This window comes from Lynx rufus, unplaced genomic scaffold (genome assembly GCF_022079265.1).
Source record: "Lynx rufus isolate CCGP_SWC_20201006 ecotype Redwood Valley unplaced genomic scaffold, mLynRuf1.p SCAF_6, whole genome shotgun sequence".
Classification (NCBI taxonomy): Eukaryota; Metazoa; Chordata; class Mammalia; order Carnivora; family Felidae; genus Lynx; species Lynx rufus.
The window spans coordinates 83825478-83848464 of NW_025814878.1; the positions used below are offsets into that span (position 1 = coordinate 83825478).

Here is a 22987-nt window from a genome sequence, read left to right on the forward strand (position 1 = left end):
GTTACAAATTACTCAAACCTGTCCAGTGTTTTCACATTCATAATACTCATTCCATTAATTGTTAGGATAGAAGAGATCACTTATTTTCTCTAAAATTAGTATAACACAACCTAGGATGACTTCTAAGTGTCTAATCAAAGTCTCCTTTTATGTTCTGGGAACAGAAAACCATTAGTTTCTTCACATATTTAAAAAAAAATTTAATGTTTATTTATTATTGAGAGACAGAGAGACTCAGAACGTGAGCAAGGGAGGGGTAGAGAGAACAGAGACACAGAAGGTGAAGTAGGCTCCAGGCTCTGAGCTGTCAGCACAGAGTCTGACGCGGGGCTCGAACTCACAAACTGTGAGATCATGACCTGAGCCAAAGTGGGTCGCCCAACAACTGAGCCACCCAGGCGGCCCTCTTCACATATTTTTAAAGCTTTCTTTAGCCAACTCTGTTTTAGGTTTTGAAACAGCTCCAATCTTACCTGTTGTGCATCCTCCCATTTTTCCTTGTTTTCTTCATCTAGAAGGTTGCTAACTATTTGAAAGAAGTTCTGCAAATTAAATTAGATAAAGGATTTAATGTTACATGAGAGAATACACTTTTCAAAAGCAACCACTCGAACTGATTATGTGGTAAGGATGTACACACTTTGCCGTATTGTTTCATGACCTTAACATATTCTAGAAGAGCTCGGAGGGCCATTTCTCAGCACCATACTTCTGGGATTTCTATGTAACTTCGCATATATACCTCAGAAGACAACAGAATAGGTAAATTACTTATGTTTACCTATAATTATTTCTTCCATTACAGTATTTATATTGTATTCTGTCATACCATCAGATAATTATTCCTCACAAATAAGTTTTCTTCCTTCGGCGTGAAAATCCCTGTGCGTGTCTAGTTACAAGTTATCCAGTTAACTGTGAACCATGATTGCTAGTTCCACTGCTGTTTTGAAGAACACTGTAGTGAAGACACAGACTGTGGGCAAGGCTGAATTGTGTGACAGGCTTCCTCATTTGGATCCGGCCTTGCCATTCCGGGCTATTTTTCTTTGGCTTTTATCACTACGTACTGCAAAGATCACATGGACTTTTCCAAGTACCTAGCAGATTGCACACAGTAAGTGCTCAAGAAATCCTAGCTATTTCAAATAATTATTCTTTATGCTACATTTTGCCAGCAAGCCAAAATGGAAGAATTGGAAGACACCATAGCACATTCCTATTCAAGCGCCAAATTCTTGCCATCACCTTTCTGGCCTAACTGCTGAAGACCTACTGGCTTTCCCTTGTCTAGCTGTACCCCCAGTGAGTTTGTGGTTTTCCCTTTCTGTGCAGAGAGGACATTTGGGCACTCACTTTTTATTTCTCTCCTAAACAAGGGCAGAGACCAGGGCTCTGTTCAGTTCATCGATATTAGTGCCCATTTCACACGTGAGGGATCTCTCGCAGAGAGAGACCTCCCTGTCCTCCCACATGCACTGTGTCTTCCGAACACAGGAGCCAGGAGAGAAGACCAGAGCGCCTGTTGAAAATGAATAGTGACTTGGGGTCACAGGAACCTTAGAAGTACAAAGCCAAGCCATGACATTTATCTTAAGCTACACGGACAGTGGTCCCTTGGCTGTGTCTTCAGAGCCCATCTCTTATGCCTGCTTTGTATGTAATTTAGCAGGAGCACTGCCTCATACTGATACATCAGCTCAGGGCAGGACTCCCTTGAGGGGGAAATAATCGACATTTTTTTTAGACTTAGCAGCCTTCCTCTCTATTTGAATAAAGAGGTATTTATTCAAATTCCAAATAAAGTCACCTGGGTGTTTTTGTAAGAAAAACAAAGCTGCTTCATTTCCTCTTCTCTTGTGTTTTGAAGCTGTGAGTATCTATATTTAAATGCCTTATTTGTGCTATTTATTTTAATAGTTCCTGGTAATCACATGGTTGAAACATGTTTCAAGTCATAACCTCTGCAAAAGTTACAGAATATTTTATGCAACTCTTGAGAAAACTGGAAGTCTGCTTTAGACCTGTTTTCAATTCGTTTAACCTTTTTGTACTACCAGCCATTTTTTCCACTTAAAATTTCCTGGTTGGAGTGATAACATTTTAAGGGCTTAGTCCATTGAGCTGTAACTCTACCTATGGGCAGAGAGAATTAACCTTCCGAGTTCTCCAATTGCCTATGGCTGGTTAACTCAGTAGGGGACATGGTGCTAATGAGGCAAAAGTTGCAGATTTCATCCCTGTACATGCCAGTTAGCTGTGCTGAGGTCCATGACCACAGTCTGTGTCCTGACCCCTGCCAGCTTTCACACAAATGCATGCTGCTGCTAACAAGAGACACCAAAAGAACGGGAAGCAATTTGTGCAAATGCATCTCCATTTCTGAGAAAACATTTCACAAAGCATGTTTTACTGATAGTGGGTCAGTGACTCTGGGCTGTACATGATAGCCAGTGAGCACACACGATTCCTGGATCAAAGTGATCAACTTAGAGTTCAATCTTTTTTCCTAAATTGTCAAAGGGCATATATAAAAAACACAAATTACCAAAACATACATTCAACTAAACAAACAGAGAGTATAAGAAATGTTTTTGTATCACCTTCCAAGGCAATAAATTAGACTTTGCTAAATCAGGGTGGAAAAGTAGTACAGAATGAAGTTCTCCTTCTATCTCCCAGTCAATTGGACTGGAAATGATCCCTTGTGAGACCATGCAGGGCACAGTGAGCTAAGCCTGAAAATCCAAGGAGGGAGAGGAGGGCGCTTACAGGCAGATTGTCTTTCTTATGTGCCAGTGTGTCCTTAGCACATACAATGCCTTGTCCTTGGCAGGTATTTAATAAAGTCCTAGCTTAAAGGAAATAATGAAGTCACACAGCCACTACATGTCAGCTTCTCTAACAAGGCTCGGGCATCATTCCTTTGAGCTGACCCTGCTCTAATCTACCAATTCACTTTGACATTTGCTCAAAGATCAGACTGATAGAACACAGCAGAATCAAACATAACAGTATTTTTTGAAAAGGGGATTCATAACATTTTAGGCCACTTGATTGAATTTTTGAAAAAAGTATGAAGCAACTTCCATGGCAGCAGATGCACTAGTCACTCGAGTTCTTTAGGAAATCTGCTAATTCTGGTAATCTCTCTCTTTTGGGGATTTACAGGTCAGGTCATTACGTGAGCTCCTGAGTTGGCATCTAACAGTAGGTTTGTGTTTTGTTTTGTTTTGTTTTTATCAGCCCTGATCTCTATGGCCTAGACTGTTCTGAAAAATTAAGTGTCCTTGGTCGAATCGAAGTTTGGAGTGTGAACTGGGCAGACCAGGTTTAAAACTTTCCCAACATTTATTAACTGTGTGGTTGTAGGCTCACGTGGCCCATCTGCTTTCTTTCCCTTACACATAAGATAGAGAGGATAATAGCTGCCTGCCAGAGCCATTGTGAAGCTTAGAGCTAATTCTTAGCACAGTATCTGACACATGGTAAGTGCTCAATATATGGTGCCTTTATGATTTTATTCCCTTCATGTTATCTTTTTTATGACCGGTGGCATGATTTGGATTTATGGCCACATTATGGTGAATATGCACCTATAATGCTGCTATAGACTTTCACAACCACTGGCGCTCTCTTCTCTCTTTTATAGCCTCTTTCTCTCCAAGCAGTATATAGAACACAGAGATTATTCATCACTAACTTCAGGGCCTATCGTTTGTTCTGGAGAAAACTCTCCTTCCTAAGAGATATGCTCTGCTCTGCTCGCGGGGGCAGTGGTGGGTGTCAGTATTGTTATTATTGGACACCTACTGTGTGAGAGGCATTGTGCAAATGTTTGTTGGACACAAAGGTCAGGGGACATAACTTTTCACATATTCCTTGCAGGATGTATTACGAAAATCAGTGCAGTAAATGTCTGTTATAAACAGAAGCCATAAATGTTTCTGCCACATTCAAAGTGCAAGTCCTAGGGGCGCCAGGGTGGCTCAGTCGGTTGAGCGTCCGACTTCAGCTGAGGTCATGATCTCACCCAGTCTGTGGGTTCAAGCCCCATGTACGGCTCTGTGCTGACAGCTCAGAGCCTGAAGCCTGCTTCAGATTCTGTGTCTCCCTCTCTCTCTGCCCCTCCCCTGCTCATGCTCTGTCTGTCTCTGTCAAAAATAACCATTAAAAAAAATTAAAAATTAAAAAAAAATCAAAGTGCAAGTCCTAGATTTGGCCTAGGAGACTAAAAGATTACTCTATTTTATGGAAAGTGGTAAATAATTATTTGTTTTACATCTTATTGGCTTCTGCTTGACAAATATCTCACATACCATATAAAATTTTCTATAAATAAACTGAAGCACATCTGAGCATTTAAGTTTTGCTGAATTCCATGTGGGAACAGAATTATAGATAAAGCTAGTGATCTGAGATATCTGAGCTCCAGGAAATGTGTTCTCCTCCTCTTAACCCATCAGCAAAATGGTTGGGCACTGAGAGACAAATACAAGCCCTAAGGAATATATTTAATAATGCAGAACTGAAAGTTTTAAGAAATCACGATGGTCCTGACTAGAAACATAGGAGGACCATAAAAAGGTTTACAGGCTAAACAAGGAGGCAGGGACAAGACTTTAGGATAAAGATGCACAGAACAGGATAGGCCATTGATTCCCTAATCTGGAGAGCTGCAAAGCCATGTATGATCTAGTCTCTTCTAATGGCTCTAACTCTACCTTAAGCTATCCTGCCTCACAGACTCTATAGTCTAGGTTCATCAGATGTCTTCATGTATCCCAAACTCTTTTCTGTTTAGCCTCTGGACCTATATAATGCTGTTCCCTTTCTTTGCCTGCTCTATTTCCTGTTCTTCACTTGAATAACTCTTTCTTGTCCTTCACTTCTGCATTCGTATAAGAGGGCCTATCAGATCACCACCACTACCACTACACTACAAGATCTGCATCTTTTTTTCCTGATTTTAATCAGTGAACATTTTTATTTTTCATTTACCAATATCTTCATCATTCAAACTTGGCAAAAAATCCATGGACAAAAGAAACAACCAGTTCATAAAAGAAACCAACCATAAAAGTATGATGTAAAAGGAATGGTTATCTAAGGGGCTCTTGTTCTGTGTCCTGACAGTAGGTTTTCCTCAATACGGGGTGAATTTGTATGAGACTCTGGCTCCTCTCCACTTCTACATCCATGCATGAGTGACTCAGCAAAACTGCTATGCATTGACACAATGGTGGACAACTGCACTTCACCTTACCATAAAAGAGAGGATAGTAATGCAGGCAGTCATCTGGTTGTATAGCACCCACCCACAAATATGCTGACTTATAGTTGCACTTGTAGTTTTGTTCTCAAGTATATCACCATTTTTAATTATGATGTACTTGCATGATGATCAGTTGAGAGCTTTTTCCTCTACCAGCCTATAATACAGTTGGGATTATTTCTATTTTGTTCACTCTTATGCCCCAGTGCACAGCATAAGCATAAAAAATGTTAATACTCAAATATTTCAAATTGGTTGACTGTGTGCCTACTGTGTATAAGACAATGGGCTAGGCATTGAAAGAATTAAAAAAAAAACAACATAAATGGTCCCTACCTAATTCTCTGCCTCCTTTCCATTTCATCACCCTCCTCTGTCATAAATCGATGCAAGGAGCATCCTCACCATGTCCAGGGAAGGAGATATGACACTTATTTTTACAGTTAAAAAAACTGGTTATCTTGAATAAATATGGGATCAAACTCTTCCCATTTAAAATGCATACTGAAGTCATGGGACCATCATAAGCACAGATATATACTTTTTAGAAGTTGTGGGGCCTAATTAATGGAGAGGAAGCAGCTGTCGATATTTGACCCTGGTCCTCAGGTTTAAATTCAGCAACAACCAATGAAGAAGCCTACCCTTCCAAAAATACATATCACTCTTTGGTAAACAGAGCAAACCCTCCCTCCTGCTACAGCTGCTACTATCCCACCCCTGGAAGAATGCATTTGGTCATAAAAGTGCTGCTTTGTTCAGCAAAAGAACGGCATAAAGAGTTATAAAAATATAACCCAGGCAGCAAAGCACAGGGGGCTTTGGCAAGGAAGAAGATTAGGGAAAGGAACATCAGCAGGTAGCTTTTTCGAAGCCCAAAAGAGCAATCATGAAGATCTAAAGTAGATATGAGAAAGGAACAGTGAGGGAAGACATGGAAAATACTTGAGAAACATGAATGCATCTACTTATTTTTTTATTGAACACCTACTATATACCTGGCTGTGTTCTAAGTGCTTAGAATACCACAGTAAGCAAGGCATATGAAGGTTCCTACTCTCATGGAGCTTACACTGTAGTGGGTAGTGGAAGCCAATAAATAAATAAATAAACAAGATGATTTCAGGTGGTGATATAAAAATAAAATGGTTTATGGGAATAGAGAGTGCCTGGGCGGGGGAGGGGTGTGTGCGTGTTTATGCAAGGCTGCTTTGGGTTGAATGTTCAGCAGGAAACACCTTTCTAATGAGGTGACGTTTAAGCAGAGAACAACAGAATGTTAAGAAGGAGGTCACCATGGGAAGACCTGAGGAAGAGAGTCCCAAGAAAAAATGGGAAGAGAAAGTACAGCTGCCCTGGGTAGAGGGGACAGTCCAGGTAAGTTTTAATAAACAAAAAGCCATTACAAACTGGAGTAGTCTTAAACGGGGGGGGGGGGGGTGTTGGATGGGGTGTAGGAGGGAGAATATTAACACAGAATGGAAAAGATAGGCAAAAGGTCTGATAAAGTGGGACCCTGATTCCAGGCTCTAGTTATATGACATGAGTTTCATGAGAAATAAAAAAAATGTGACTTTGGCTGCTGAGTGGAAAACAAAGTGCCGAAGAGTGAGAAGGAAAATAAGGAGGTCAAAAAGTAGTCTGTCTTGCTTATTGAGGCAGAGATGATGGTAGCTTGGGTTAGGGAAGCAATATTACATGGTGACAGATAGCACAAGAGGGAAAGTACAGTATCAAAGATCAGTCTTTGGCTCCCAGCTCAGGCAATTTAGAATGATGATGCAGTTAGCCACGCTAAATACCAAAGAAGAAATGGCAGTGTTGCAAAAGAAGACAGTCAGCTTCATTTTGTTCAGTTTGGGTATGAAGAGTCTATAATGTATCTACAAGAAGAGGACCAGCAGGCTGTTTTAACTACAAGTTGGAAACTTAAAAGGTAAATATTTGTGAATCATTAGTCCTAGTTGAAAACTGGAGGCTTTTGGGAATAAAAAAAAAATAAGAAAAGATAACTAGGAATAGAGTGGAAGGGGAAGAAGTCAAGGTTAAAACACTGGTGACAGACTAGAAAGGAAGAGGAATTAAGTAAGAAGGATGAGAGATAAGGAGGTAGGAAGAGAAGCAAGAGTAAAAGATGACAGAATCAAATAAATTCAGAAAGAAGATACTCTACTGGGGAGATTAATCTAGAGAAGACAGATGAAACATTTAATAAGGGTAAAAATCCAAAGAGGGTTCAAGGTGTAGCACAGTACATCTCATGTATTTTTTCAGCCTCTATGCACGTAGCCAGTGACATATGCATGTGGGATATACAAAACCATGAACACACCCAGATTATAGGTGAAGGCGTGGATAACATGTCCAACTTCCTCTACTTCTTAGTCTTCTATTCAAAAAAGCATACAGAAATGAAACTGAGTAACATCATTATACAAATAATCTCCAGTTTGTCATAATGTATTTTTTAAAAAACTAAACAACCCTTAAAGAGAATATTAACTATTTTTTATAACAGGTAAACAGACAAAATAACACAACTAATAAAATAACACAACTAAAGAGTCATGATACTGTGGTTTAAATCTTTTATCTAGAATATTTACCTAAGCAGCACATCAACTGGCCACTGGCAATGAGAAACTATCAAGGTTTCAGGAAGGCAGGAGATTCTAACCAGGATGCCCCCTGGCAGTTTCTGGGACCAAAATATATAGGGAATATGAGATAAGAAACTGAGCCACTGGAAAGCCAGGGGATGAACGGGGGACAAAAGGATTAGGGTGTCAAGGTCAACAGGTCAGTCGTGGGATCCACAGCAGTCTGGGTGACCTGACTTGGCAAGCTGTGATCAGAAGGCTCCTCCTGCCAGCAGAGCTGGACTCTCCCAGCATGACCGCTGCAATCTGCCAGATCTAGAGGAATACAACAGCAGGTTCCTGAAGAAATATCCCTTAATGTTCACGAGTTTCAGGGGGGGAAAAAAGCCAAAATCTTAAAGAATGCCTTTGTTGTTTTTTTTTTCTTCTTTAAGTCACACATCTCACAGAAACTCTGACTCATTTTGAAAACTACATCAGAACATTGTTCCAGGAACACTGGCTGTCTTTCACACTAATCTCGTTGCTCTGCCATGATGTAAAACAGTTTGGCCTGTGGAGTTTCTGAATAGCTTGGATGGGCAATTTTTTACACAATGCTACCAGTCTTTCTGGGCCAAGTTTAGGATCAAGTGCTCTAGCAAGAGGTAGAAGGGAGGGGATGCTTTGAGGTGCAGTGGATGGGGGAGGCTAAGGGGAAAGAATCCATCCAAATTTCAGTGCTTTCAGGCATGAGATTGGCACTACTCTATGATCCTTGTTTAAAAAGGAAAGGTGAGGGGCTCCTGGGTGCCTCAGTTGGTTAAGCATATGACTCGTGGTTTCAGCTCAGGTCATGATCTTGCGGTTCCTGGGACGGAGCCCTGTATTGGGCTCTGTGCTGTCAGGTTCTCTCTCTCTTCTCTCTCTTCCTGTCTCTCTCTCTCTCTCTCTCTCTCTGCCACTACCCCCCACCAAATAAATAAATAACCTTTATAAATAGGAAAGGTGAAAAAGTTAGTGATACAAATATGATAAAATATGCTAAGTATTATTAACCAGCGGTAGTCTGGTAGAGCAGCCAAAATTATACAAATATAACTCTGTGGTGAAATCATCCTCAGATCCAGACAGGGGCTGCTTCTTAAGAAGCCCAAATTTGGGCAGGCCTGGCTGATACATCAAAGGACCAGTGTGTGTAAGATGCATGCACATATCCTGAGTTTATCCCTGGCAACTCTATAGGTGGCCGCCACAGTAGGTTCTGTCCCGGTGTAAGATCCTGGCACATGCCTCTGCTAAAGGGAAATTCTCAGAGTCTGTCAAGATTCCCCATTATGGGCTGATCATGTCCACCCCAGATCTGTATGTTGAAGCTCTAACCCCCAGCAGTGTCTCAGAATGTCTCTATATTTAGAGACGGAACATTTCAAGAGGTAATTAAGTTATAATGAGGTTGTTAGGGTGGACCTTAATCCAATCTGATGAAAGTCCTTATAAGAAGAGGAAATCAGGACACACAGAGATATTAGCAGCCTGCACACACAGAGGAAAAGGCTCTGTGAGGTCACAGTGAGAAGGCAGCAATATGCAAGTTGAGGAGACAGGCCTCAGGAGAAACCAAACATGCCAACCGCTTGATCTTGGATTTCCAATCTACGAACTGTAAGAAAATAAAGTTCTATTACTTAAGTCCCCCAGTCTGTGGTATTTGTTATGGCAGCCCTAGCAAACTAATACGTTCCCCAATAATTTTTTAAAAGAAAAATCTTTGGTAATAAAAGGAATCACAATAGGAAAATGCCTGTACCTTGTGCTAATGCAAATCTCAGTATTAACTGCGAGGGAAATAATGAGAAATTCTGATGGGATAAAACTATTTATCAGATGTTTTATTGCGTTTTTGAAACCCAACCGGAATCATTTATCTCATTACATGGCATTTACTAATTGGTAGGCAGTACTACACATACTCTGGAAACTTCTTTGCCTCCCTTCCTCTTCCCACCTGATTGTTGCACAGACTTTGCACTCTCCTGTGGAGATGGTGAGTTTCCCTCAGCCAGCAGCCACCTTCTAAAGTTTGTTCTTGGTGGGATTTAATCACATTGACTTGTGAAGCAAGAGTTGTTGCTTAATATCTCACCCATTTAAGGAAATTATTTGGTGTTGAATTTCTTATTTTCACCTTTATAATAAGGGCAGGGTTTAAATACTACCTAGAAAGAGCTGTTAGTTCTACAGGGCTCCCTTTGCCATGCACCATAGGAAATCCTCTCAGGCTGTTAAGCATTGAAAATAGTAGCCGTTTATGACTTGGAGTGATTGTCAGCTGGCAGTTGTGGTCCTGTTCACAACTTGGTTCCCACTGAGCTAGAAATCCTGGTTATTGATGAAAGCCACTTTCTACATCCACCTGCTCTCTATCTTTTCAAATGGCCTTGCAATGTCGACTTTAAGGACTAATGCTTCATTTCTGACTCCTACTATTTTCCTTGACACATTCTCTGCCCTTCTCCTCTGTGATAAGTGATTAAAAAGTACCCATACTTCCTAGGTGGTGCCACGAGAAACATCTGACCTTCCTTTCTTTGCAAGAGAGAGACCAAAGTACACAGGTGTACTGGCAACCCATACCTGTGATCCAGAGATACTTCAGGTTTTTGCTCCATCAGAATTTCACCTTCTCAGATAATAAAGGGAGCTACATTCCTTGAGCTTTTACTATGTGCCATGTACTACGTAAGTTTTACATATATAATTTAACTATGAGGTAGGTGATATTACCCCATTTGATGGAAGAGAAAATTAAGTCATAGAGAGGTCAAATAACTTGTCTAGCATCCTATAGCTTGTAAGTGTCAGGGCTGTGACCTGAGGTCCAGGATTCTGCCTCCAGGGCAGGCACTCTTAATCATCACACTCCAATGCCTTCCCTAACTCCCCTACTTATGTTCAAGGAAACTATTAATATTTATGATTGCACAGAGTTCTTTGAGCAAAGGATTTCAAGGCACCAGGTTGTGCCTTGAATGCTAAAGCTGTGTCATGATTTCAACCCTAAGAGTCCTTGCTGGATATTATTTAGTCAAAAGAATTTGATTATTTGCACAGATGAGGCTTATCAGTACATGATAGTATTATATTATCATAGTAATAGTTGCTTCCACATTTATCAATCTAGTCTTTTGTATGCAAAAGGTAAAAGTGTCTCACACTGAAACCATGGGAGAAGCAATGCCCAAGATCTCACTGGGTGACCTGCCACTGTTGATGGGCAGCATGAAGCAGGCCCACAGTGTAGCATACATGTTTGCTCATCAAGAGTTTTAGAAGAGAAGATGTTTGACTAATCTGAAATCACTAACTCTACTTTCCATTTAATTCCTTGGTCACTTAACTCTGAAAATTGTATTTAGAATATGGTTTGCATTTAAGAAAGAGACTGGAAGCTGAGGTTTGAGCTCTCTGTTTCATCTCAATGTTTGGGAAATACATTTCTGAAGCCTAGGGGATGTGTTAGATAAACAAGTGACTTTCAGACATTAAGTGGTGACCTGATAGAAGGTTGTGACCAACTTTTCATAACAAAAAAGAAAAAAGAACAGAAAATTCCTGAGTGTATCACACACACTAAAGGTAAATATTATTTTGTAAAACTCCGGTTTTCAATTATATACGGAAATGAACTGTGTATCCCACGGTGGGTCACAGTCAAAAGAATTTGCAAAACACTAATTTAGATCAACAGAAGTTTTGTTAGGAAACAGATGCCTGGATAGAGATCATTCCATGCTTTCAGTGAGTTTGAGGGACGCAACACATGATGCGTTTTTGTGGATGCCTCCATTCTTTCCAACATTTTCCTTCTTTATTCCCCAAATATAAATTATCTCAAGGGCCTCCCTTTCTTTCCATTAAAAGATTACTCATCCTTTTCTGACCCACTGTCATTAAAGCACATTTTCTTTTTTCCTCACCTCTAGATCACTGCTGTAGCCTCTCCATGGGGTTCTTTCCCCCAATCTTCCTCTGTTCACTAATTCACCTTATCTACCTCTGCCAGATCATCTTTTCAAAAATATCACTTATAAAGAATCAAGTCCAAACCCTTCTCTGGCCTTGACTCTTCTGTCCTTATGATCTGCATTTTCCAACATACAACCTGTTTTCTAGAAACCTTGATCTTTTGAACGTGCCACACTCATGCCGTTTCTATGCCTTTGTTTACACAGTTTGATGACTGTCTCTGTGCTAAGCTTATTTCTCCAATTCTATTTCAAGTCCTAAATCTCCCGCAAATTATCTTCTTACTGCTGCACTCCAGATCTCTATGTTTCTAGAACTTCTAGAAATGAAACATACTATACTTATATCTCTCTTCTTCATCACTATAGGCTACTCTCATTCATAAGGTTTTTTTTTCCCCATTCCATGATATTGTAAGTGGCTTGAGAACAAGGCCCATCTTTTACTTTTATGTTAAGAGTTATAATACTAGAAATAATGGAATTATGGAGTACCTATGTAATCTGCCAGAAAATTTACAAATATTTTTTTGCACAGATTATTATGTATTTAACCTGTATTATTGATAAGCTTCACAACAACCCTGGAAAACAGTTACTGTCAATCTTCTTTTTTCATGGATTCCATATTTGCAAATCAACTACTTGCTAAAATTTATTCGTAACCCCAAAATCAAAACTCATAGTTCTTTTATGGTCATTCACAGACATGTAGAGAGTGGGAAAAATTTGGGTCACCCAATGCACATGTAACCAGCTGAGGTCAAACATAGCAATGCTCTGACTTTTTGTTTCAGTCCACATACTACAAACAAGTTCCTTTTTATGGCCAATTTAATCCCCAGGTTGGTTTTGTTTGTTTGTTTCATTGTTTTTAATGCTTTTTGTTGGCGATTTCATGGTTTGAAATGTTCCCCAGCACGGTGCTGAAGGACTATCTAGTATTCCTAAACTCAAGAAGACCATCATGTGCCTTAGAGAGAAAATGTACGTATTAGGAAAACTTTTTCTCACATGAGTTATAGTTTCTTAGCTGTGAGTTCAATGTTAATGGTTAATAATTAAAAATTATGTCTTTTAGGGTGTCTGGGCGGTTCAGTTAAGCATTTGACTTTGGCTCAGGTCATGAGCTTGGCAGTTCAGGAGTTTGAGCCCCATATTGGGCTCTCTGCTGTCAGCTCAGAGCCTGCTTCATTCAGATCCTCTTCTGTCCCCCCCACCTCTACCTCTCCCCCTCTCTCTCTGTTTCTATCTCCCTCTCTCTCAAAAATAAACAAGCATTTAAAAAATTATGTCTTTTAACAGTAACACACATAAAACAAGGTCATGCATTAACTGGTTGGTGAAAATGGTATAAACAGATTCTCAAAGGAATTTCATCCTGTATTTTCCATAGGAGTAAATCGTTCATTATTCATTAATTCAGTGTTTTATGCAACTTTATATAACTGCCATGAATAATGAGATTAGACCATACTACTATTTCTTCTTTATTTCTTATTTTGATATGAATAAATGAGGTAGAGAAATATTAAGTTATGTGTTTGAAGACACCAAGATAGTTATTAGACAAGCTGGAATTTTAACTTGTATATGACTGATTTAATTCTGCCAAGCCTTAAAGTTCCAGTGTGTGCATTGCAAACTCAATCCTCTACTGATAGAATGAGACTCACTACAAATTTTCCCAGGGGCTAAAAAATAAGTTAATGGACATGCTTTCCACTCTTTTTCTTTCTCTCTCTAAATTGGATGTTCTGAGTTGTATGTGTGTGTGTGTCTGTGTGTGTGTGTGTCTGTGTGTGTGAACAATGTAAATTTCCCTAATATTATTATGTTATTCCCTTATTAATTCCGTCAACAAATATTGGAACCTCTACTATGCTTCAAGACATAATAGTCTTTCAACAAGCTTAAACTCTACTGCTGAAAAAAAGCACTGGAAACAAATAAATAGAATATTATGAGAGCTGTTACAATGTTATGTGAGAGATATACTATAAGCAGAGATATTTACAAGGTTTCAAGAGGCCAAACAATTAGGAAAAAATTTGAATTATGCTTGGGATTTGATGAGAAGACTTTCGAGTGGAAGGGAGTTTTGAGCTGGATCTGGAAGAAACTTGCATCAGAATTGGAAGCAGGAAGGATAAACTACATAGAGGATGAACATAGTGAGACAGAGATATGGCAAAGCACCAGGGTTCGGAAAAGAACGTCTGGAGGGAAAAGACTTTTGGAATATCTTTTTCTACCAGTGTCCAAAAATAAAACTACTACCATGCTTTATAATTCCAAAACATACAAACACACTTTGCTGTTTCCCCAACTCTAACAGGTTGTAGCTACTCTATCTCATGCTCATCAATGCATCAAATCAATCTTGTGGTGAATCCAGCATTACTAGGCATTTTAACTAAAATGTCTTGCTCATAACTACATTGAAAAGAATGTATTTTCTTTAAATAGTTTTGGTTAATCTTTCTTTGGTCTTTGCTCACTTCCCAGTTTAAAAAAAGATGAGAAAAAAAAACATGTATTACCTGTGTAAGCACTAATTTCATTGTTAAGATTCTATGTGAAATCTTGTTTGAGGAGGGGGGTGTTCTGGAGCTCAGCTTAGATCCAAAGATGGATCAGGAAAATGTCTTTTTCAAGATTTAGTAGTGAGTAGTGAGTTATAATATTAGATATAAAGAGATGCAGGAAAGAAAGTGCTATGAGAATTCAGAGGCCCAGAGTACCAAAAAATTACTTTAGACAACTGGGACAGACCAATCCAGTCTGAAAGCCCAGAAGAGCCAAAGATCAAGGGCTAAGAACATACAGTGCATTAAAGAAGCGGGAAGTGGTTCATTTGGCAAAAGTCTGTGAAGAGGAAGAGTAAACCATGCATTTGGCTATAAACATAGGTAACTAACATATTGTGGATTGTACAGGAAGACAACATAAAGACTTTGGGTTGTCATTCAGGAGGCCTTTGAGCTCTGATGAAAGTTTCTGATCTAAGGAGTGACATAATCAGAGCTGTCTTAGGGTAACCAATAGGACTGTTACATACAAGATGAACAGAGATGTAGTTAAAGATCTGAGGGAGAATGAAAGGAAAAACACCATGGAAATAACACAGGCTGAGATAATTAATGGCTAAATTAGGATAGCAGAAGTGGGAAAAGAGAGGAAGGAATGGTTAGAAGAGACACTGTGTAGGCACACCTATAAAAAAGGAAAAGAAGGAAAAGTCAAGATAACATTTCAATTCCAGTGTAAAGACTGCTAAGTCTACAAAGAAAAGTAGAATATGCAAGAACACTTGCAATTCAAGATAAGTTTAGTTTTGCCATATTAATCTGAGGTGCTACCCAATCAGAAATGCCCAGAGCCATTGGAAACAGAAGGGCTGTTTCAGAGACTGAAGTTTAAAGTAAGGTACAGGTGATGTTGAGTAAGGCTATAAACCAGAGATTATAATCAAGCAAAGACAATAAGTATGTATAAAGGATTTCTACAAAATGGTGAAAAGTAGAATAAAAGAGGTGCAAAACTGTCTGAGATATCAGAAAAGAGAAAGATCATTTTCAGATGGAGTTTGTGGCTTGCTGGTGTGGCATGCAGAAAGACTTGCTAGATCTGGGCTAGGATTTTGGCAGACAGAGATGGAAGAAGAAGGAATTCCAGAAGAGGAGGGCATTCCAGGGGTCTGAAAAGACACAAGTAAAGACAATGAAATAGAAAAATGCAGTTCCTGTTTGTGAAGGGATGACTAGGACACCAATGTGCTGAGAATTTTGTGTAATGTCGAGGATTAATGAGAGCGTGGGATGGAAATGGAGGGACTTATTTCTGGCTATGCCAAAATGACAACAAAATAATCAGCCAAACTGCTCTATTTAAGTCAAGCCAGCTAATGTCCATGACTAAGCTTCTGGTTAAACTCATTGTTCATTGAGTCAATGCATTCTAATGAGTAGCTCAATCGAAATATGTTCCCAATATAACCTGGTAATCTTAATTCCTTCAGTTTCAGCATCTAAAAAAAATCTTAAAGCCCTACACTCTTTGAAGGTTAAAGGAGGCCCTAGAGATTATTTGGTTCAGCATTTGCCTGATGTTTCAGTTATGAACATAAGTGTCTGAAGTTTTTTGAAATTACAACTTCTATTTTGCGTCAAGGTCTTCAGACATTTTTTAATGTAAACTCTAATGGATAGAAGTATTTCACAACTACAGGGAAAAGACCTACTTGGCTTACTTTATTAATTTTGTAAAATTGGAAAACTGTTTCATTCTTTATTAAAAAAGAAGTGTTTGAAATGCTCAAATGATGGACGGTAATCTTCCATCCCACATATTTTTACAATTAAAACTGTATTCCTGGATGCTGGTGATATAATATAAAACGAAGCACCAATAATTCTCATGGCAGTTACTTTCAGCAATATATGCATATAATTTAAGTAAAACATGTACCTCTATACAAATCAGGGCATCAATATCATTTATAACGATTCCATGATTTCAAAAACTCTTCTTTTCCTCTTTCCCTAAATAGCTGGTTAAAACAAAACAAAGCAAAACAAAACCAACCAACAAAACAAAACAAAAAACACACTCTGCATTCCCCAAGTGAAATGCAAATAAAATTCCCAAATGAAGAGGAGGCTGAAAGAAAACTACCTAATCCGGGAGTTTTGCCAAACTTTTATTTTAATGAACTTTATGCGGAGATACAGGAAGAACATTATGCTGGAAATGCAGAAATCAACTCAGCATTCTTGGCAGGAGTATATTTTAGCCTATAGCACAAAAAGAGTTAATCTGAAATGCAAACAGGAGCTGCATTAAATGTGCTTTGTTTGCCATTCAACGAGCTTTGTTTTAATGGCAAAGGCAATACCGAAATTGGGTGAGTACTTAAACTTTATTATGGAAATAAACGATGTTGCTCTAGAAGTCTTCCATGACAAGAAAAACATGCTGTGAGGAGTTATTGAATTTTTATTTTCCTATCCAGAACAATTCTCTGTTTGCTTGAGATTTTCAGGCCATGGTTCCACAAAATTAAATATGGCCTTCCTCCCTCTAATGGCAAAACCCCAAACAAAACTTAAACTGTGTCTTCTTTGCATGTTATAGTTAATGTGCTTTCATTACGCTTAATGTACTTTTAATAGTCTCCTATGGCAAGATGGTGATATTAAATGTGGGAATAAAATATCCATGATACAACCTTGGATTTGCTATAGTGCCTTTTATCTTAGGGCTCAAACCACTTTACACACATTCTCATTCAGTATCTCCTTGAGGTGTATTATGTGCATTTTATGGTTGAGGACACTGAGGTATACAATGACTAAGGGAATTGAGGTCATTTCCAGAGCTCACACTAAGCACAACCTGAATATGTCTCCTGCAGCAGTAAGCACTCTCTCCCTGCAGGCCAGAATGTCTCCAAAGTAGCTGCAGCGCTGGCTTCTCAGGGCCAAAACCTGAGACCATCTTCACTAGTCTTTTCCTTCAGGGGATTGTCTCTCTTACCTGGACTCCATCAGATGCAGGGATGTAACTTGCCCTTTTAAATGTGTCTGTCACATTTCTGAGAATTTCCACAGACATCAGAAGATCGCCTGCATAGAAATTTTTCCTCTGAGTTAAATCCAACAGTGTCTTGGTCACCTGGGACATTCCATCACCTGCCAGCATTCTTTGCCCCTTAGCAAGGTGTTCTTTGATCTGTGATGGTCAAAAGAACAGAATGAACATCAGAATCTTCATTACTATTAATTTACGTATTTTCACCAAACAAATTTATTTAAAATTGCAGAGTCAACTTTAAAATAGCATTGCAGTAGTTGGGAGGATTTCAACACTGTAAATTTTGTGTATCCCACACTCAGATGGATAAGTATCTGGCATGAAAAAACCTAACAAATGTATACACTTTGGCAGGCGTGACAGACTTGCCTTTTCTAGTACTCAGAACACACATTAGAATGCATTGGGGAAAGTCTGTATTAATTTGATTTTTTAACAGAAGTAAAAATAAAAGATACTTTTGCATGTGATAAACAAGTGAGATAGTTCAGCAAGGTGTGATCAAAGACAGGAGATCATAAACAGTTCAAAACATCCATTTTTCAAACTTCCAGGTAAGATGGTGGAGTAGGAAGGCCCTAAGTTCACCTTGTCATTTGGATACAACTAGCTAACACCCACATCAGTGTAAATAACCCAGAAAATGACCCAAACACTGGCAGAACAAACTTTCCACAGCTAAATGTAGAGAAGAGGCTACATCAAAGAGGATGGGAAAGATCAAGACACAGGACTGTACATGGGAGGAAAGGAGCTGCAGTTGAAGAAGAGGGAGAAGAGACTGTCATACCAGGGAGCATGCACAGGGAAGATAAATCCCCATAACATTTGGCTTTGAAAACCAGAAGGCCAAATATTGAATTTCGTGAGTTCTTACAATCAGCAGTGCTTAAAACTTGGAACTGTAAATAAGTAGGAGAGCCAGGAGGGTGAGAGGAAACTGAATTCCTTCCCTTAAAGAGACAACACAACAAACAGCCCCGCAGAGATACAGCAGAGAAGCAGCAGTCTGAAAAACACCTGGGGTTTACGGGAGGAAAATTTGTATACTAACCTCAGAGCTTGTGCTGGAGGGGTAGAGATAATTGGTAGACTTCTCCAGGAACAAAGGAGCTGGAATGCTCCATTTCCCTCCCATGCCTTCCAGCATAAGTATACAGCCACCTTTAGGAAACAGCTCCAGGCCAACAACACTCACTGCCCAACTTGCTAACAGTGCACCATGCCAATGCATTCTCTTGCAGACACTCTACCTCTAGCCAGGACTCCAGTCCAGCTCTCCTCCCATAGCAGAACCACACAAACCTTCCTGAGACCAGGCATTCCACCTGTGCACTTCTGCACATGTACCCCCTCCAACCCAGCCTGCCTTGGTCCCCAGCAGCTGTAGGTTCCCTCCCATTTGAACCTTGCTGGCACCACATGCCTCCTCCCACATTCTCCTTTATTTTGGTACTACTGCATCTCTGGCAAATGCCTGGCCTGAATCAACTTAAGCCCAAGGCAGTCTCAGAGTGGTCAACTAACAACACAGGGATCAAACCCTGCCCACAACAGGCAAGAGAGCCATTGCAGACTATGGGACTGAGGCAAAAGTGGCTCAACTACAACAGTAGGATGCACACAACACATATAGGAGATACACCTGAAGCACCAAGTTCTGGTGAACAGGGGACCTTGTAATATGACCTCTTATACATAGGCCACTACTTTCAAAGAACAGAAGTAGTTAACTTTCCCAGTACATAGAAACAGACACAGAGAGTTAGAGAAAATGAAGAGATAGGGAAATATGTCTCAAAAGAAATAACAGGACAGAATCATAGCAAGAGACCTAAATGAAATGGAGATAAGGAATATGCTGATAGACAATTTAAAGTAATGGTCATAAAGTTACTCATGGGACTTGAGAAAAGAGTGGAGAATCTCATTGAGATCCTTAACAAAGAAACAGAAAACATAAAAAAGAACCAATCAGAGATGAAGAACTCAGTAATGAAATAAAAAAAATACAAAAGATGGAATAAATAGTAGACTAGAGGAAGCAGAAGAATGGATTAGTGACCTGGAGGAGAAAGACTGAATAGGAAAGAGAAAAAAAAATGAAAATAAACTTAGGGAACTCAGTCACATCATCAAGCATAATAACATTCACATTATAGGGATCCCAGAAGGAAAAGAGAGAGGAAATGGAGGCAGAATATTTATTTGAAAAAATAATAGCTGAAAACTTCCCAAATCTGGGGAAGGTAACCAAAATCTAGATCCATGGGGTACAGAGACTCCCCAACAAAATCAACCCATGGAGGTCCACACCAAGACACATAGTAATTAAAATGGCAAAAAGTAGTGATAAAGAGAGAATTTTAAAAGCAGCAAGAGAAACGAAAAGTTACATACAAGGGAAACATCATAAGGTTATACGCTGACTTTTCAGCAGAAAGTTTGTAGGCCAGAAGGGAATGCATGATATACCAAGGTGCTGAAGAAAAAAAACCCAAAAAACAAACAAAACAAAACAAAACAAAACAAACCAGCAGCCAAGAATATGCCATCCATAAAACCTGTCAATCAGAATAGAAGGAGAGATAAAAAGTTTTCCAGACAAACAGAAGTTAAAGGTATTCATGACCATGCAACCAAAACAACATGAAATGTTAAAGGGGACTTTGAGTGGAAATAAAAGACCATAAGGAGCAGTAAGAAAAGTAGGAAATAGGGGCGCCTGGGTGGCGCAGTCGGTTAAGCGTCCGACTTCAGCCAGGTCACGATCTCGCGGTCCGGGAGTTCGAGCCCCGCGTCAGGCTCTGGGCTGATGGCTCAGAGCCTGGAGCCTGTTTCCGATTCTGTGTCTCCCTCTCTCTCTGCCCCTCCCCCGTTCATGCTCTGTCTCTCTCTGTCCCAAAAATAAATAAACGTTGAAAAAAAAAAAAAAAAAAGAAAAGTAGGAAATATAAAAGCAGCCAAAATAAATATATCTATAAAAATAACTCAAGGGATTCACAAAATAAAAGGATATAAAGTATGACATCATGCACATAAAACAGAGGAAGAGGAGTAAAGAATTAGTTCAAATTTAAGTTAACTTAAGTTCACTTAACAGAAACTGCTATATGTAGAAGATGCTATATACAAACCTAATGGTAACCACAAATCAAAAACCAGTAATAAATATGTAAAAAAGAAAGGAATCCAAGTATATCGCTAGAGAAAGCTATCCAACTCTAAGAGAAAGGAGCTAGAGAGAACAGAAAAGAACTACATAAACAACTATAAAACAAGTAACAAAATGGCAATAAGTACACACCTGTCAATAATCACTTTGAATGAAAATGGACTAAATGCTCCAATCAAAAGACATAGGGTGATGGAATGGATAAAAAAAAGCAAGGTCCATATATATGCTTCCAATAAGAGGTTAATTTCAGACATAAAGACACATGCAGATTGAATGTGAAAGAATGGAAAAACATTTTTTCTGCAAACGGCATTGAAAAGAAAGCCAGGGTAGCAATATTTATGTCAGAGAAAATAGACTTTAAACAAAGACTGTAACAAGAGACAAAGAAGAACACTATATAATGATAAAGGGAATAGTTCAACAAGAATATATATATAATAATTGTAAATATTGTACTCCACATAGAAACACCAAAATACATAAAGCAGCTAAAATCATATAAAGGAAATAATTGATAATAATACAATAAAAGTAGGGGACTTTAATATCCTCTTGCATCAATGGACAGATTATCCAAGCAGAAGATCAACAAGGAAACAGTGGCTTGTAATGATACATTGGACCTGATTGACCTAACAGATATATTCAGAACATTCCATCCTAAAACAGCAGAATATACAGTCACATGCACATGGAACATTCCAAAAGAGATTACCTATTAGGTCACAAAACAAGTCTCAACAAATTAAAAAAGATCAAAGTCATACCATGCATCTTTTCTGATCACAATGCTATAGAAATAGGAATCAACCACAAGAAAAATCTGAAGAAACACAAATACAGGTTAAATAACATGCTACTAAACAATGAATGGGCCAACCAAGAAACCAAAGAGGAGGAAAAAAAAAGATGGAGACAATGAAAATGAAAACAAAATGGTCCAAAATCAGGTCTAGGAGGAAAGTTTAAAGCAATACAGGCCTCAAGAAGCAAGAAAAAGCTCAATTAAACAATCTAACTTTACACCTAATGAATCTTGAAAAAAAAAAAAAAGAACAAACAAAACCCCAACCCAGAAGAAAGAAGGAAATAATAAAGATTAGAGTGGAAATAAACAAACTAGAAACTTAAAAGAGGAAAAAAAATAGAACAAATCAATGACACTAGGAGCTTGTTCTTGGAAAGATCAACAAAATTGATAAACTTTTCAGCATACTCATTAAAAAAAAAGAGAGAACTTAATAAAATCATAAATGAAAGAGGAGAAATAAAAACTGACATCATAGAAACACAAAGGATTATAAGAGAATATTACAGAAATTATATGTCAACAAATTGGACAACCTAGAAGAAATAGATAAATTCATAGAAACATATAAACTCCTAAAACTGAATCAAGAAGAAATAGAAAATTTGAACAGAGCAATTACCAGCAATGAAACTCAAACAAACACAAGTCCTGAACCAGATGACTTTACAGGTGAATGCTATCAAATATTTAAAGAAGAGTTAATACCTATTGTTTTCAAACTATTCCAAAACAATGGAAGAGGTAGGAAAGCTTCCAAATTCATTCTATGAGGCTGGAATTAGTCTAATACTGAAACCAAATAAAGACACCGCAAAAAAAGAGAACTATGGGTCATTATCTCTGATGGACATAGATGCAAAAATTCTCAACAAAACATTAACTGGCCAAATACAACAATACATTAAAAAGAATAATTCAAGTGGTTCAAGTGGGATCAAGTGGGATTTAGTCCAGGGATGCACACGTGGCTCAGTATTCACAAATCAATCAACATCACATTGATTGATATTGATAAATCACATCAATAAAATAAAGGAAAAAAATGTATGATCATCTCAATGGATGCAGAAATAGCTTTTAACAAAGTACAACATTCATTCATGATAAAAACCCACAACTACGTATGTTTAAGGGGACATACCTCAAAATAATAAAGGCCATATACGAGAAACCCACAGCTAACATCATACTTAATGGTAAATAATTTAGAGCTTTTCCTCTAAGGTTAGGAACAAGACAAGGATATTCACTCTCACCACTTTTATTCAACATAATACTGGAAGTCCTAATCACGGGAATCAGACAAGAAAAAAGAAATAAAAGGCATAAAAATTGGTAAGAAAGAGGTAAAACTTTCACTGTTTGCAGATGACATGATACTACATATAGAAAACCCTAAAGACTCCAACAAAAACTACTAGAACTGAATTCAGTGAGGTCACAGGATACATAATCAATATACAGAAATGCACTACATTTCTATACACTAATAATGAAGGGGCAGAAAGAGAACCTAAG

General features: G+C 38.6%; 1 protein-coding gene across 1 annotated transcript in view; it reads right to left on the reverse strand.

Moving 5' to 3' along the window:
• The window catches only part of ADGRB3 (adhesion G protein-coupled receptor B3), a 732350-nt gene that overhangs the window by 347702 nt on the left and 361661 nt on the right, over positions 1-22987 (reverse strand). The window contains exons 9-10 of the mRNA XM_047102403.1: positions 17421-17615; positions 474-542 (exon numbers count right to left, since the gene is read on the reverse strand). Coding sequence (XP_046958359.1) covers positions 474-542; positions 17421-17615 — 264 coding nt within the window. The remainder of the gene's footprint in view (positions 1-473; positions 543-17420; positions 17616-22987) is intronic.